Source organism: Plecotus auritus (genome assembly GCF_963455305.1).
Source record: "Plecotus auritus genome assembly, chromosome: 7".
NCBI classification, from domain to species: Eukaryota; Metazoa; Chordata; class Mammalia; order Chiroptera; family Vespertilionidae; genus Plecotus; species Plecotus auritus.
In genome coordinates, this window is record NC_137774.1 from 127,271,626 (window position 1) to 127,290,313 (window position 18,688).

Here is an 18,688-nt window from a genome sequence, read left to right on the forward strand (position 1 = left end):
CAAAAACCCTTTGCCATAGATCATGAAAGAGTAAACATCAGCTGAGCAAATTATTATTAATTTAAATAAATGGAATCTGAATTAATAAAATAGATAAAATACATTGCGCATTTCTAGACTGTTTATGATGAGCCTCCAGTGAAACTTATAGTTCTCTTTTGGCTGTAAAGATCTTAGCAGTCTTGTCCCATTTAGCTGTATAGACAATTCCATGTTTATACATAACTTGCTTTTTTCATTTATTTCTATAAAACATTCACAGGCAGAAACTGAAAGACTTAAAATCTGATTCTCTTCTCTTTGTTAATATTAGATTAATGTATTTTTAAATCTTTACTTTTTGACAAGTATGTGTCATAAATATACACACTAATTTGAGGAGTTCAACCTTTAAAAATAAACATGAAGTTGATTTTTTTAATATTCTTGATTTACTTTTGCAAACATTAAATTTTAATTAATACTCTCTCAAATTCCAAATCAGATTCTAAGGGTGCCAATCAGAATTTTCTAGTAATAGTTACTCTTCTATAGTCACATTTCCTCCCTGGGTTTTTGTGTGTGTGTGTGTTTTTAAGACCATCTACCTTTAATGTTAATTATGAAATTTTTAGGCTATGAAACCAAATTGCTCAATGTTGTTTTCTAACTCCATTGAATAAGATAATTAACTTTACCATTTTGGGATAATTATTGTTTTATCAACCTTTTGTGATAATTTTATGAAACTTAATATTGAGAAAATCTAAAATTCCTTATATAGATTGCTTATGTAAATATTTATTGATTAGAGATGACAGTTTGCATTTTAAACCGTATGATGCTGCTGAGTTGACGAAAGAAATACCTGAGGCCATTCTTACTGGCTATAAAATGCTTAAAGGAATTTAAGGGAAGAGGCTCATGAGGACTTTTAAATTATGAATAGTGTAGGATGGCTTGGGAGTTACCATATTGAATAGAACTGTTTAATAGAGCTATTCGGGTGAATAAATGTATATTAACCTTAACCTATGTGTGTATTAACCACATGACTCAATTAATTGAGTCTGACAGAAGAAACTTCTTTTAGTTTCTGTATATATCATCTTAATATTTATTTCAGTAGTAAATATCTTCAAATTATGAATAAATGTTTACATATTTTTCACCATTATGGCTTCTCTTTTTATATCCTATAAATTAATTTTTGTCTATGTCTCATCTACCTCTTTCTCTTTTGGAATGGAGGGTTTGAAGTGGCACTGGACGCAATTATTTTGACTTAATCAGTAAGCCTGCCATTTTCCTAAAGAAGTAAAAATACCTTGAAGAAATAAGCAATTTTTGCTTGTAAATTAGCAGCCTGGTGATTTTTAATATGAAAAAATTGACTAGTTTTCTGGCTCTTGTTAGGTAAGATTTATATATTGTTATTAGTCCTGTAGATCTGTAGTTTTTTAAAAACTGCATAGTCTTTAATCTGGTTTGAATTCCATTAGTATTATCTTTGCCATGTTATAAAACTTCATCCTGATAATATTTGTATTTCTTCTATCTCATTTGGATTTGTACACTCTGAGATAAAGAGGGGAGGAGATGTATTTGGGGTGTGTTATGACCTCAGAAATCTCAGTGTTTAATAAAAGTTTCTCACTCAGCTTTCTCAGAGAGGAGTGAGGGTCAATTGGGGGAATCAGGGATTGGGCAGCTCTCCAGGTAGATCCTTCACAAAATGGTGTTTTAAGGATTTAGCTATTCTTCAAGTGCTGACTTAGGGATTGTAAACTTTTGTGGTGCCACTGTCCTCCTGCTGCCTTATAGTCTTCAGTTAGATACTATGCCAGTTGGCAAGTCAAGAGAAGGAGTGGGCTATGGATCTTTCTGGAGTTTCTAGGAGCTAAGCTTAGAAGTAGATGTATCATTTTTGCCCACGTTACATAGGCTAGGGCCCTGTGGCTAGTTCAGGCCAAAGTACAAGGGAGTCTGGGAAATATAGTTTTCATTTTTACCTAGAAAGTAAATGCAAGATTGGTGAGTGTCGGACCTTCTCCATTCTTACAAATGAGAAAACAAATTTTAACTTCAGTCACATTCACATACTGAAAAATGAAACAGATCAAGGCTTTTTACCCCAGAAGTCTATCACAGTGTACTATGGATATGATTTTTGGATGCCCAACCACTCAAGACCTTGTCTGGGAACTGACATATTTGAAAAGAGCTTTGTATTTGGTGGAGGTGAACTTTTCTACAACCACGGTGACTTCTGTTGGTAGATTCTAGAGCAGCCTTAGGCAAACTACGGCCCGCCGGCCGGATCCAGCTGTTCTATCTGGTTCTCTTGCTCTCCCCTCCGCTCCTTTACTTTGAATTTATATTAGTTCACACAAACACTCCATCCATGCTTTTGTTCCGGCCCTCCGGTCCAGTTTAAGAACCCATTGTGGTCCTCGAGTCAAAAAGTTTGCCCACCCCTGTTCTAGAGTCATATATTTAAGATTTTCTTTTTTTCTACCCGTTTTCCTAGCTGTACTTGACTTTTAGAAGATATCCTTCAAGTTATAAGTAGTATATGGTTTCTCTTTACTTACTGTATTCTTATAGCTTCTCTATGGCTACATAGCCACCTTTAGTCCTAAGCTAAATTAAAAGACACATTGAAGTAGAATTTAAGAAATATCTATTCAAATTATAACTCTCACCATTTGAGGTTAAATTTATTAAATTACAAATATTTTGTATTCCATTTCAGTTTTTTAATAGGAAAATATTTTTCTTCTAGAATATATTATTCTCCCTTTTTTTCATGCCTTTTTATATGACTATCGAATTTTGTTGAAGGGTCTTGCTTTAAACGAGAACTTAAGTAGTAAGTTCTCTTCTCCCAATAACGTGTGAAAATATCAACTGTAATCTTGAAAAACTCAAAGGAGTCTAATGCTCTCAGATTGTCCTATTTTTCACTCCCTCCCCCAAAAGAAGAAAACTCCTGGGAAGTTGGTGTCTCTGTACTCTTAGGGTAAACTGCTTTCCCTAACATAAAGAACACTTGTTTTAACAGTTGCTCAGATCCCCTAAAGATGTTAGTTCTTTATAGTGTCCAGCATACCACTGATTTGTAGCCAAAGTATTCTACTTTCTATTGTAATTAAAGTTCATTTTTGTTTTGAAGTTTGCTTGGCCCCTCTTTTCATGGAGAGGTAAGTGATAGGTTACATTCTTTGTACATTTGAATAGTGGGTTTTGCATGAGGAGTAGGGTTTGCTTTTTCTCCTTTATAGCTTCTTTGATGAACCTGCTCTCCATTTTCCTGATTGTTTAGCTCAAACCTATGCATTTTTCTCTACCCCTTTGCCTTCCTAGGCTCTCACTTTGATGTGCTCCTTCCCTTCATATGTCCCTTATTGAAAATGGTACGGTCAGATTTATTCTGATTTTTGTCTCACCCAAAATTGGGTAAAGAGGGTGTAACAACACCTTCCTATTTAGTTGCTCTAATTATTTCTGCCTGTTCCATTTTGCATGTTGCCTGACCCACAAATCTGCTAGTTCCCTTTGGTGAGAGAAACCTACTATTCAAATGCACAGTAGGTGGGACCTATGACCTAAGGGAAAGGTTTAAACTTCAGCTGCTACCCTTACGGAATGCCTGAGTCCTTGCTCTTCTTGCATTAGCTGTCTTAATTAACTTCCAGTTCCAGAATGTCATTGATGTTCTATTAAAATTTCCAGTTATTAACAGGAGACTGTATATGTGTAACAAACAATATTTTAGCTGCTTGTACTGAAAGGTTTTCTAAGTGTTAAGTACTATTTGTTTTCTCTTAAGTTTTTGTTGTTGTTGTTTTTTTTACTTGTCAAAATTTTGGAGATTTAGAGTGGAGACTAAAGCTGTCTTAATGACCTATGTGTATACCCTAAAATAGAATTCTGTATGATTATTTATGTATGAAAGCTTTTTAGCTTGCTCTGAGTACTAAGTTTTTCTAAATTTGTTCATGTTCAGATTTCCATTCTAAATTTCTCAAACCTTTACTTCTGAAATATTTTAAGTGGTTTGCTTTAAATGACATTGTTGCTTAAAGTCTTCCAAGGGTTTGGATCAATATATTCTATATTTTCTGATACATATTTTTTTTTCAGTGTTATTGAACTTCTTTAGTAAGGAAGGTTGTGGTCATATTTTATCTAAGAGTTTTATACCAGAAAATACTTGAAAAAGCATTTTAATAAGTTTGTGGTGTATAATATTATCTGAGACCCTGATCATCTGAACATAAGTGAAAAAAGCCACTGAATAACCAAGGTGATTGTCATAAAATACATACTTAGCTAAAAGGCTAGAGGTTCACTTTTTTAGTGAGATCCTATTAATATTTTTTTAAAAATATATGGAACGCCTCACGAATTTGCCTGTCATCCTTGCACAGGGGCCATGCTAATCTCTGTATCTTTATGCTGCTGAAACTAACACTTTTTATTTTTAAAAAACTAATTTTTTTATTGTAAAAACAACACATGTCTATGATGTAGAATATGATGGATATATTGATATAAAAGGAAAAAGAAGAGGTAATGGACTATATTCTCATCAGCCAAAGATAATCACTGTGAAATTTTGTTATATTTCTAATTTTTTCCATTTATAGTTTACCTTCAGGGTACATCATGTTCCTTTTGCCTAATATAGTAGCATAAAGCATTTTTCTCTAATTATATTTTTGTAGCCATTATTAACTGCTACATAGAATCTAAAGTAATAAACTTTTGTATCTGTCTTTCAAACCCCTGTTAGAAAGGCATAGTGCGGCAATAATAAGCATATTGCACATAATTTTGCTGATATAGACATACCAACTAACAGTAAAGGAGAAGACTAAAAATTGAACTTAAAGTATAATAGATGGGAACCATATGCTATAGATTAAACTGTGTACAGAGTACTAACTATTGGGAAAAAATTATGCAGCTATACTTCTAGGTTTTAGTTTGAATTCATGATCTCAGACCTTAGATGGCCACTTAGTGTGAGGCTGAGGCTAAAGTACCTATGAGATATCAAGTGAAAATATCAGGAGGGTAACTGTATATTACAGTCTACAACTCAGAGACACTTTGATGTCATTACATAATTGTGGTTTTTAAATCCATAGGAATTAATAAGATAGCCTAAGGCAGTGGTCGGCAAACTGCGGCTCACGAGCTGCGGTTTGCCGCTCTGTTGACTAATGAGTTTGCCAACCACTGGCCTAAGGAGAAAATAAAACGTGGTAGAAGCTAAACAGTTAATAAGGAAGTGAGGCCCTAACCGGTTTGGCTCAGTGGATAGAGCGTCGGCCTGCGGACTCAAGGGTCCCAGGTTCGATTCCGGTCAAGGGCATGTACCTTGGTTGCGGGCACATCCCCAGTAGGGGGTGTGCAGGAGGCAGCTGATTGATGTTTCTCTCTCATCGATGTTTCTAATTCTCTATCCCTCTCCTTTCCTCTCTGTAAAAAATCAATAAAATATATTTAAAAAAAATAAGGAAGTGAGAAAGTAAAGTTTATAGAGAAAATAAAGCAACCGACACAGAAGAGAGAAAAGGTCAAAGAAGCAAAGTCTGGGTGAAGGTTAGAAGAAATGGGGTACAGAGGCCTGGCAGTCTTTGTATGCTCTACTTCATAGACAACTTTCCAACCCCAAATTCTTTCTCCTGAAACATGCTTGTCTGCCTCAGCCTCACACTAAGCTCTTAAAACCAAAGCCAATTACTCTCATCTTCACAGCACCAAACCCATAAACGTAGTTACACATGCAAACCTTCTTTACTTTAATGTTATATATTTTAATTTTTGTCTGTGAAGGAAGTTCCTGTCTGTCAGGCCTCAGTTCCTGCACTTGTACTCTGTACCCTATTTCTTCTAACCTTCACCCAGACTTTGCTTCTTTGACCTTTTCTCTCTTCTATGTCAGTTGCTTTATTGTCTCTATAAACTTTACTTTCTCACTTCCTTACTAACTTTAGCTTCTACCATGTTTTATTTTCTCCTTAGGCTATTTTATTAATTCCTACAGATTTAAAAACCACAATTATGTAATGATATCAAAGTGTCTCTGAGTTGTAGACTGTAATATACAGTTACCCTCTTGCTATTTTCACTTGATATCTCATAGGTACTTAAAAATTCAGCAAGCTTAAATTTTTTATTTATTCCAGCTCTACTCCATTTCAGAAAATGTACCACCATCTTTCTCAAGTTGGAAATGGTAGACATAATCCTTAATTCCTTTTTTTCACTCCATGCCTTTAGTCCATCAGCAAGATCTGTTGATTCGATATCCAAAATATCTCTCTCTGCTCTTCTAGCCTCCCTCTAATTTCACAGAGCAGTAAAAGAGATCTTAAGATGCAAATCAAGTCTTTCTTCCTGCCTTGAGACCATTACTTTAGCATAAAATCTAAACTCCATACCATGACCCAGGAGGTTTTGCATGATCTTTTCAGCCTCCTTCATGTGTTTCTCCTTGCACGTGGTGCTACTGCCTTCTTGGTCTTTTGGTTACTGCAGTGTTCTTTCATGCTTTTGTGCTTTTGGGCATGCTGTTTTCTGCTTGAAATGCTCTTCCCCTCTGTTCTTCCTATCCTTAGCTTTCTGGGTAAATGTCATTTAAAGAGGTTTTTTTAACCTAATATTTAAGCCTTATGTCTCTCATTCATACCACTTGTTTGGTTCTTTTGCTTGGTACCCACTTTATGATTTTTTGTCACATTTTTAAAATAAATACTGATTTCAGAGAGGAAGGGATAGAAACATCAATGATGAGAATCATTGATTGGCTGTCTCCTACACGACCCCTGCTAGGTAGGAATCGAGCCCACAACCTGGGCATGGGCACTGACCGGAATCAAACCATGACCTCCTGGTTCATAGGTGGATGCTCCAACCATTGAGCCACACCGGCCAGGCTGGCATATTTTTTATTGGTTAAATTCTGCCCCAACTGGAATATAAGTATCAGCAAAGCATGGACTTAGGCTTCATTGTGTGTGGTTATACTCCATTGCCTAGCAGAGTACTTGACCATAATTGTCCAATGAATGAATGAATAGAAGAGTAACAGACTAGAAGGGGCCCTAAGAATATCCAACAGAGCATCCTTAAATTCCAGCTTTGAACAATAATTATTCCTAATGAAGATGGCGTGAGTTGTCAAGTAAGAAGTATAAAATAAATGCAATCCAGTTTAGAAATAAGAGTAAACAAACGAGTATATTTAAAAGGAAAATGGGTCCTAGAAAATGTAAGGGTCTTAACATATTTTATTCTATAATTTTAAATGTAACCTAACTTTTCTTATATTAAGAGCTAAACAACTAATTTTAGTCTCTAAATTGAATTATTGCTTAAGTATTTTTCTAAGTTATGTACTCAGTTCTTATCATTTGTGTATTCTATATTTGTGATTTGCTTATTTTTTAAAGTTTATTTGTAAAATGTATTCATTGAAGTACCACATCCATAGCTGTGATACTTTGGAGGTAGTTCACAGACATGCAGAGTGGGAAAATTTTGAATGGCCCTGTGCCCATTTTCCCAGCAAGTGAGGCCTTACTGTTTCCCCTCTCATATTATAAACATGTCCTTTTTGTCCTATAAATATGTCCTTTTTCATTTTTGCTTTTTGTTGATGACTTTACTGTTAAAAATGGCTTCCAAGCATAGTACTGAAATGCCATTTAGTGTTCCCAAGCAGAAGAAAGCTATGATGTGTGCTATGGAGAAAATTTGCTACAAATATTCATAGAACTCAGGAAAATACAATACTTATGATTACAATTATTAGGTAAGCTTTATTGAGGCATGAGTTATAGCTCTGTTGGCTGTGAACTTAATGAATTAACAATATATATAAAGTATCTTTAAACATAAACACACATACAAGATTATGTATTGACTAGAGGCCCAGTGCACGAAACTCATGCACTTGGCGGGGGGTGGGGTGTCCCTCAGCCCAGCCTGCACCCTCTCCAATCCAGGACCCTTCGGGGGATGTCCGACTGCTGGCAGTCGGACATCCTTCTCATAATCCGGGACTGCTGGCTCCCAACTGCTCGCCTGATTGCCCCTAACTGCTTCTGCCTGCCAGCCTGATCACCCCTAACCACTCCCCTGCCAGCTGGATTGACGCCTAACTGCTCCCCTGCTGGCCCGATTGCCCCCAACTGCCCTCTGCTGGCCCGGTCACCTCCAACTTCCCTCCCCTGTAGGCCTGGTCACCCCCAACTGCCCTCCCTCCCCTGCAGGCCTGGTCCCCCCCCCAACTGCCATCCCCAGCCGGCCTGGTTGCCCCCAACTGCCCTCCCTCCCCTGCAGGCCCGGTCCCCCCCATCTGCCCTCCCCTGCCAGCCTGGTCGCCCCCAACTGCCCTCTGCATGCCCAGTCACCCCTAACTGTCCTCCCCTGCGGGCTCCATCGCCCCCAACAGTCCTCCCCTGCAGGCCTGGTCGCTCCCAACTGCCCTCCCCTGTTGGCCTGATTGCCCACAACTACCCTCCCCTGCCGGCCATCTTTGACCACATGGGGGTGGCCATCTTTGACCACATGGGGGTGGTCATCTTGTGCGAGGGCATGAGGGTCAGTTTGCATATTACCTCTTTATTAGATAGGATTGGTTGATGAAATGTTACTGACCAGAGGCTCTCAAGTACAGTGTTGGTGGCAACTTTATAGAACATAACTACCGCAAATAATGAAAATCAATTGTAAGTTAAAATTCTGGACTTAAGTAGGAATTTCAGGAAGTGCCTCCTAACCCATGTTAATTATAGTTTAGGGACTTTTTGGTTATAATATATGTTTTATTTTAAAATCTTTAAAAGGAGAACTGAATTCATTTTGGTTCAGTGATCCTTTTTGGGCACTTACTGCCAGTAACTGTACATAAAATCTTCACTCCAAGAATTTTTTAGTCAGTGGGATATTCCATTTTAACCCAACTGATCTGATACGAAATACAATTAAATTTTTTCACTAACTGGAATTAGCAAAGACAAAATCCTCTGTGAGAATACCCAGGCTTGAGATGTCCACTGCAAGTTCTTGGTGTACCCAGGCTACCCATACTTCTGACAACCAGCTATTGGCTACAAATAGGTGCATTTTCACAACCCCCTCAGATTAAATAGTTTGTTAAAATGACTAGAGCTTAGTAAAGTGTTACAGTTATGATTACAGTTCTATTATAAGATTTCATATAGTACTAGAGGCCTGGTGCATGGATTCGTGCACGGGGGGCGGGGGAGGTCCCCTCACACTGACCTGCGCCCTCTCGCAATCTGGGACCCTTTGGGGGATGGAGTTGTGTGCCAAATGGCAGGCAACCAGGGAGGAGCCGGTAGTGCTGCCGTGGAGCTGGGAGAGGCTCCTGCCGCAGCAGCTGCTCTCACCAGCCGTGAGCCCAGCTTCTGGCTGAGTGGTGCTCCCCCTATGGGAGTGCGCTGACCACCAGGGGGCAGCTCCTGCATTGAGCATCTGCCCCTTGGTGGTCAGTGTGCATCATAGCAACTGGCTGACCGGTCGTTCAGTCGCTTAGGTTTTTATATATACTGATAGATTCCATTTGGGAAAGAGCCAGGGTATGTCACCCTCCTGGCACATCATGATGTTGACTCACCTGGAAGCTACTTTGAACTTCAGCTTCTAGAGATTTTGTGATGTTTGATTGTAGAGGTATGATTAGTCACATAGGTATCATTAACCACATGATTGAAGTTAATCTCTAGCTCCCTTTCTTCCCCAAGGCTGCTATTCTGGTAACTGGCCTCCAACCTGAAGCTGTTACGCAACTGTGAGTTCCCTCATTAGCATAACAAAGACAACCTCTATTACTAAGGAAATTCCAAGGGCTTTTTAAAAATTTTTCATTGATCTTCAGAGAAAGAGAAAAATATAGATGTGTGAGCGAAACATTGATCAGCTGCCTCCTGCATTGTCCTCGCTGGGGACAAGCCTCCAACCCTTTGGTGCACAGAGGATGCCCAACTATCTGAACCACAATGACCCCAAGGGCTTTTGAAGCTGTGTGCCAAGAACTGGGGACAGTAATCCGATATATTCTTTATTTTATCACAGGGAGACTGCCTTATAAACAGTAAAAGGTAAAAGTGGAGTTTGCCAGAGAGGTGCATAGGTTTTTAAAAGCAGAACCAGGAATGCCAAAACACCAGGAATGAAACACTTTGTGAAATACAGTGTCATTTAGTCTAGGTAGACTGTCATGTGCAAAAGGGGAATTGTTGAAGGTGGATCCAGTGAAGTAGCAGGTAGCAAAATGCTGTGGAACAGAAGGACACAAAACCTAAACATATTTGGGCCTTATGTGTTTTAATTTCAATGGAAAATTTCCAACATATACAAAGAATAAACAATAATATAATGACTATATAATGAATATCATGAGCTCCTATGTACTCATCACAGTTAATAGCTGGTTGTCAGTTTTTTCATCTCTTCTCCCCTCCAAACATATTATTTGTAGCAAATATTACTTCATTCATACATATTTCAGTATACATCTCTAAAATATGAGCTTTTTAAAAATTACTATTATCGCATTATTACAGCTAAAAAATTTCTAACATCAAATTTCCAGTCATTATTCAAATTGTCTGTTCTGCAGTGTTTTTAAAAACAGCAAATCAATTGCTAATATTTTTTTAATTGGAATATTTCACTTTAAAAATCTAGATTTTTTTGTAATTGAAAAATTGCAAGCTCTAGCAAAACTGTTTCTCTTTTATGACAATAGGACCTTGGTTAGAGTCCTTATCTAGCTGTTTTACTTACTGCTTCACCCTGTGAAGAGTCTTAGAAAGGATTTAAACGTGCATATTTCTTTGTAAGACTTGCATTATGGAAAAATAACTAAAGGTGGGATCACAATGTACTTAGGAGAGTATTCAGAGGGACGGTACAGGGCAGACAGGAAGACAACCATCTGATGGGATCCACAACGTGTGTGATCACTACCAGCTGGGCCTTCTGGTTCTCCACCAGTGTGGTGACAGTGTTAACCCCTGCTCGAAGGACAGGTGACTTCTTGGTGGGGACATCCCCTTTGCTGGCAGCTTTCTTCTCAGCCCTTGCCAACAGTCTCTGCTGCTTCTCTTGCTTGTTTCTGGTCTGTACTGTGGGCCAGTTTTAGCAGTTCAGTAGCTGTTTGGTGGTCCAGGGCCTGAGTGAACTGGTTAATAGCAGGAAGCACTTTCAGACACTTAACAGAGAATAGCCTTTTGTCCCTGCAGCAGAATGTAGGGGGGCCATTTGACAAAGCAGTTGCGATCCCTTTGGGACTGGATGTCCTGTCCAATGCCAACACTCTTTTGAGTCTTTTCTCAACATGGAATTTACCACCTTTTTGGCCTCCTGCTACATGACAGGAGAGGCCGGCACTACCTTCCTCCCCTTGGCCTTCTTTCCTTTTGGATCTTGGGTGGCGTGTAAAGGGTTTTTAAAATAACAGCTATTTACTCTAATTTCTTTACACATAAAATTTGATAATTCTCCAACTAAATCAAAGGAAGGAAAGCAAAGCAAAGACCACTTGTATTTTGGGGAGCACTCAAAGGACTCTCTTTTTATCAGTTCCTTTTGTATAAATGACGGGGTGGGTGGAGAAGTTTAATATACTGCTGCAGCTTGCCTGCAGTTTACTCCATTTACTTTTAATAGTAAGTCTGTATCATCTTAACATATGTTAATACATTGTTGTAAGAAATATACCAACAAACAACACTTCACGGTCTGGCATCTATCTAGTAAGTGCTTGGCATTTGCTAGATTTGAATCTAAATAAATCCTTGTAAGGCTTAAGCAGTAGTATCTGTTAGTATCAGATTAGAGTTTTCACCTGAATTTCCCCAGCAGTGTCTCCACAAATAGAAAACTTAATAAATATTTATAGAACAAATGAATAATTTTGGTGATTTTAATTACTTTATTTAAGAAGATTCCTCTTTTTCTTAGTTTAAGATGGTATCAACATCCTACAGAAGAAGAATTAAGAATACTTGCAGGGAAGCAGCAAAAAGGGAAAAGCAAAAAAGATAGGTAAGTTATATTGTTGAATTTGTAAAGTGTTAAATATTTGACACAATTTATGTAAGTACATTTTTGTACGTTGGTTAAAGGAACATTTACTAATTACACCATAAACAGTTGATAAGTTTGAGCTCAAAATCCATGATCTAAAATAATATTGACACACCCTCTAAGAAAACCCCTTTTGTGATAATCTAATATATAAGCACAAAAGTGATTATTTTACTTAAGAATAGTCAGCTATTTTTTTTGTGTGTTTCAGTAATGAAAACAAATAGCCATCATATTAAAATTCAGTGTCAGGATTGATGGGGAAGACCCATAATCCATGTCTTTATAAGTCATTTAAAGATACCAGTTAGTTTGGATTTCTTTCCACCTTTTGCCACCACTCATGTTGGTATTGGGCAAATTCATATGCTTTTGACTTCTGTTTTCTCATTTTTTACATTAAAAGGGTAGACAAGATAACTTTTTAGGTGCCATTCAACTGCTGAATTATTATTTTGATGTTTAAAGTTTATAGTTTATAAAGAAAACTCTTAACCTGAATGGACCACAGCAGCCTCATCTGTGAAATGGAAGGACCAAACTAATTTTGAAGAATCCTTTCAGCTTTAATATTTTATATCTCTATTTAAATAGCATTCTCTAAGAAAATGCTTGTTAATTAGCCTTTCTGAATGGGCCTTAGTTTTAGATTATTCAGTTGGGGATGGGGAGGACTTCTTAGGACTTGAAACTGTTATTCTAATGCTATAAAATGTCAGTGAGAACAAACAGTCACCAAATTTAAAAAACATTATTTATTATTAATGTTTTAAATATATCTTGATTGATTTTAGAGAGGAAGGAAGAGAAATAGAGAAAGATACATTGATTGGCTTGGCTGCCTCCTGCATGCCCCCCACCAGGGATCAAGCCCACAACCCCGGGCATGTGCACTAACCAGGAATCAAACTGGGGACATTTTGGTTCAGGGGTCAACACTCAACCACTGAACCACACCAGCCGGGCTAAAAATTCTTTAAACATGAATTACAAATAAACCTGAGGCTCATTAGAAGATTAAGTGTAAACCCTCCTTCTCTGAATTCCAATAGTTATTTTTTAAAAAAATATTCCTGCTTAATATTATAATTGCCAAAGAATTTTTAAACAGTTTAACTTAATCTACACATTCCTGAATAAATACTCTTATTTTAATTTATATTGTACCTAATGAGTAAGTTGTTGATCAGAGATGTTAAATGAGTTGAGTAAGTTCCTATAATCGTACTAAGAGTCAGGATTTTAATCCAGGTTTTTTATTTTCTACATTTCTTTTTTTTTTTTAATTTTTTATTGTTGAAAGTATTACATATGTCCCTTTTCACCTCATTGTCGTCTCCCAGCCTGCTACACTGTACATTTATTTTTAACTGTTCCACCTTTACCTATTCATAGCTACCATGTTCAACATTTGTAAAATTTAGTTATGTAATACAGTATTCGTTTTACAAACATTTAATTCTTATTGTATGCCTATAGTCAAAAATTTTATTATTTTTACAATAGTTTTTGTATGTTGAAATGCTTTACATTTACAAAACGTACACCAAATGACACTTTGGTCCTAGCAGCAATAATTATTTGATTTATTGACATGAATTAATATTTTTACTGAGATTTTCCCAGTTTATACTTATTTGAGAATAAATGCAAAATTGTTTCTTGGTATTGTAATTAATGTTATTGAAACTTAGTTTATTACTTTTAATATATATCTTTAAAAATTAAATTTGGGAATGACACACATGCGTGCACCTGAAGATTTCTGTGGTTTCCTCCTTTTGTGATTCTTAGTAAAAGCAACTGAGTTGGCTTTTATGTTTCTCAATTTCTCATGCACATAAGTCTTAATATATTTCTATAGCTCTGACATGTTTATAGCTACAGATTTGCTTATATGTCTGTGTGTGTATACCTGTATAATTACAAAGAGAATGCATTTTGTCTTCACTTGCTTTTGCTTTGTCCCTAAAAAAGATGTTAGGTTGTCTTTAAATCTCCAGGAGACTGTAAGAGAAATGGGGTGAAATGCTAAACTAGCAATTAAGATTTTATTTCCATCACTAATGTGTCTTTTCCTGACAATCTGTATTTTCACATAATAATTTATATCCATATTTTATGGTCCCCCTTTTAAAAACTTATTTGCAGTACCTTACCTTCATTTTGATGAGTTAGTAAAAATTCTGCTTCTTTTTCACTGAAATTTCAAACTGCATTTGTAATTGGTTTGATACAAAACTTGAATCATAATGTAGGTAACTTGTTTTTTTTGTTTCACTTGCCTGATTTTTATAGGAAATATAATGGACACATTGAAAGTAAACCACTAACCATTCCAAAGGATATTGACCTCCATCTAGAAACAAAGTCAGTTACAGAAGTGGATACCTTTGGTAAGGGAAATCTTGGGTAAAGTGTTCTGTAAATCTCAGTTTTATATTATGCTAGTAAAAGTACTTTTATTTTATCTGTTGTGGCTAGACTTTTTGTATGTTTTTCTAATCACTAAGTTAATTATTCAGAATATGAAATCTTTCTCAGAACTTAGAAGCTCAAAATGACTTCATTTGAATTGAATTTCTCTTTTCACCTAACTTATAGTAAGCATTATTTTTCCCATTTTTTAGCAGAGGCTGACTTATATAAGTTTGTTACACATTTTTTCATGCTGAGATCAGTGTTCATCATTTCGAATTCTAGACTTTTTGCTATCTATCCTAGTCTTTTTCTTATAATGTGGCTTGCAGAAATGCATTTGTATATTTATATTGAATTACCTATATTTGCAGTAATTCAGCTTTATGCTCACATTTAGTAGAAAAGAAAGTGATTTTAGAATAATAAACTGGATTAGGAATAGAACATTTTACTTCTTCAAGATTTACTTTTCACCCATTGGGTATCTCTGAATAAGTCATTCAGTTTTTTCCCGAGTATGTCAAGTGTATATCCTACATAATAAAAGTCTAATATGCAGATTGTTCGACCGGGAGTTCGACTGCTTGCTATGACGTGAGCTGCCCACCAGGGGGCGGCGTGGAACATGGTGGGCGTCAGCAACGTGGTGCTGGCAGTGGAGGCACTGCTGGCCCTGACGAGAGTGGGACTGTGGTGGGATGGTGAAGCAGGTGAACGGGCGGTGCCAGACCAAGGCAGGTGTGAGCTGGGGGGGGGAGGGTAGGGCCGCCTCCTGGCTCACAGGCACTGAGGGAGCTGGATGGGGGGCCCTGGTCGATTGCCCTGCAGGCAGGATGGTGGAGCAGGTGAGGGGGCAGTGCCATGCCAAGGCAGGGTGCCAGGCAGGGTTGCGTGATCTGGGGTCTGATCCCCACAGGCCACCCTGAGGGACCCCACCCGTGCACAAATTCATGCACCGGGCCTCTAGTAATTATACGTATCATAACTACAGTGATATTAAATTTAAAATGAAATTATTTCTATTCTAGAAGAGAAAGTCATCTAATGTGATAATCAGAACACTGGCTTTCAAACCCGACTGTACCTCAGAATCACTTGAGCAGCTCTTTAAAAATAAAGAATTCTCATATCTACTGTTGGAGATTCAGTAAATATAAAGTGGGTCCTGGGAATTTGTATTTTTTTAAAATGTTCAAAGTGGTTCTCTTTTTTGAGCAGGTTTGAGAAGTAGTGGTTTATATTACATGAGGAGTTAAAATAATGTGTTTGGGGTTTTTTATATATTTTTTATTGATTTCAGAGAGGAAGGGAGAGGGAGAAAGAGAAACATCAATGATGAGAAGGAATCATTGATCTGCTGCTTTCTGCACGCCCCCTACTGGGGATTGAGCCCGCAACCCAGGCATGTGCCCTGACCAGGAATTAAACTGTGACCTCCTGGCTCATAGGTCAGTGCTCAACTGCTGAGCCATACCAGCTGGGCAACCTGTATTTTTTTAAAAAAATTTTTTTTTGGTAGTGTTGAATAAAAATATCATTATATAATTTGGCCCTGCTTCTTGTGTTAAATCTTACCATCCCAGAAAAACCTTCAGATTCATCTAGCATCTATGAAATTTAAAATTATTTTGTGATTTAAAGTGGCTTCAATATATTTGAAAGTTAATTCTACATCTACAAAGATTTTATGTCTATATGTGGAAAGGGTGTCCTAGGACCCAAAAATGTCAATGAAAAATAATTTAAGTCAGTTGTCTAGTAGCATTAAGACTGGTTATGCCATCCTTTTTTCTTTTATACTATTTTTCATGCATAATTTAAAACATTTAAAAGCACTTGGCTTCTTTTATTAATTGTCACATTAGTTTTACTATCTTGTGTGTATCCTTATTTACATAAAATGTTCACCCACATGTATAAATGCAAGAATATATATGCATATCCCGGTTTCTAGTACAGACTTTATCACTTTTACCAATAACTAACATTTATCAAATAATTATCAGCTAATTAGCTTTAATAACAGCTTAAAATTCCATATTTATCAGCCATTGTTGTAAGTGCTTTACCTGTATTAACTCATCCTCATTAACATCCTTACATTCTATTACCAAAGTTTAAAAAAAACACAACAGCCATCATTAGATAGAGGTTAAATAACTTGGACAGGATTACACACTGAATGTGGCAGAAACAGTCAGTGAGAAGTAGGTTATTAATGAACTTAAAAATTGAAATTAGGGTAATGGGCTTCAGCACACAGTTTAATCAGTGATTTGTTTACTTGTACAGTTTCGAGAACTAATTGCAAATATTACTAGTTTAACAACTGGCCACAAAATATCAAGAGCATTTCACTCCATCAATATAACAGTGAGATGTTTTATTTATGTTTATATTGATGTATTTATTTGTGAATGCATGTTTGTGTGTGTAGGTAAAAGTAGAGAGTTTTTTTACCTGAACTTTAGGTACTGAAGAGCTTAATGGAAATTACTGGACTTGATAAACTCTTAAATTTTCTTTCGATTTCAGTATCATATGAAAAGGTGAGGTATATAATTATATTATTGGATACAAAAAGAAGAATATAATACTTGGATTAAATATATAGCAAAGAATATGTATAATTTGTACTTTTGCTCAATGTATATCTTATTGATATCTGAGTAACTATCTTAAAAGTGTCTCCCAATTTGTATTATATATTCATTATAAGTTCCTCTTAAGGAGCATAAGAACATTTGAATGTCACTTGGCTGTTTGCTGTTAAGTTCCCTGGAGGTAACCTTGTGTGTGTGTGGGCAGGCATGGAGAATTAGAAGACTTACTTCACTTGTTGTTAATAAAAATTAACAACAGATAACTGTCTATCTGTTTCATTCATTTCCTTGTCCTTCTTCCAGAAAGTAATTCAGAAGGCTTAACTGCGTGATTTTAGAGAGAGAAAGAGGGCAGGAATCCTGCAACCACTTTAGGGTAAATTTTTTATACTGATGTTCAGAAGCTAAACATCATACCAAAAAAAACCTAAAGCAATTAAAGTAACTTGAACCAAATAAAAAATTTACTCAATCATAAAAAGATTTGGAATTTTTGCTATTACCTCATAGAGATGATGTAAGTTTGGTTAGTTTGTCTTTGATATTTTAAATAAGTCTTACTTTGAGTGCTATTTTTGAAATACTTTTTCTATAAAAATGTGATTTTAAAATAGCCTCAGGTATTACATTTTATAACTAAAAATTTTCCAAAGCAATGTAAGTCATTTTATTTTGTGCCAGTGAGAACATACAAACTAATGTTTATGTACGTGATTTGATTTACTTCCACATTTTTAGGAGGCCTTCTATAAAATGATGTTGATATTTTGGACTATACTCTGGCAGAAATAAACCAGAATATCTGAAATGGACAGGGAGAGGGAATAATACACTTTCAGAGAATGCTAATTTTAATGTAAACCCTTAAGAATGGAATAGTTTGTTGAAAGGGTGTGGTTTTATGGAAAATTGAGGCATTTCATCAGCTTTTCTTACAGGAGCGGATAACTTATTAAAAAGTAGATTAATTTATTATTTTAACCTGCAGTAACTCAAAATTACTAATCCTCCATTAGTGCAATTAATAACTGTAACATAAAGTTTAGCATTCCTCACAGAAATTAATATAAGTAAAGCTGTAGTAGTCTACATTAGATTGTATTCTAAAGCAGTGATTTTCAAATAGTGTGCTGTAAGAATTTTTAAAACATGCCATACCTATTTAGTCTGGGGCACTGAACTCTTTTCCCCTAGATTGTCAAATTAAGAAATAACAACAGCCAACATGACAATAGCCGTCCTATGTGAATGAATCAAAATTATATATTTTTTTTTGTCAGATGAGCAAAAATATATTTTTTAGGTGTGCTGCAGAATTTTAGTAATTAGTTTATATGTGCCATGAGATGAAAAAGGTTGAAAATCACTGTTCTAAAGTATAGATTAGATTCTTTATAAATAAGTTTGATTTATAACTTCTGTAAAATATAGCTAATCAGCTAAGAAAATACCAACTCATTTTGCAATCATATATTTTTAACAATTTAAATAATTTTTGTAATCATTTCAGGTTTATTTTAATTTCTTGTAGGTGGTATTAAAATTTACTC

General features: G+C 36.1%; 1 protein-coding gene and 1 pseudogene across 6 annotated transcripts in view; one reads left to right on the forward strand and one right to left on the reverse strand.

Moving 5' to 3' along the window:
• Nucleotides 1-18,688, forward strand: part of TMEM161B (transmembrane protein 161B) — a 69,298-nt gene that overhangs the window by 17,242 nt on the left and 33,368 nt on the right. For 4 of the 5 annotated variants that reach the window (XM_080680640.1, XM_080680639.1, XM_080680641.1 and 1 more), the window contains 2 exons: nt 11,989-12,072; nt 14,413-14,510. In XM_080680640.1, coding sequence (XP_080536766.1) covers nt 11,989-12,072; nt 14,413-14,510 — 182 coding nt within the window. Of the gene's footprint in view, nt 1-3,154; nt 3,183-11,988; nt 12,073-14,412; nt 14,511-18,688 lie in introns of all 5 variants that reach the window. The other variant, XM_080680642.1, reaches the window with a different exon arrangement.
• On the reverse strand, nt 10,874-11,511 carry LOC308254486 (large ribosomal subunit protein eL8-like; annotated as a pseudogene). Its single transcript has one exon. The product of its transcript is annotated as a large ribosomal subunit protein eL8-like (transcript).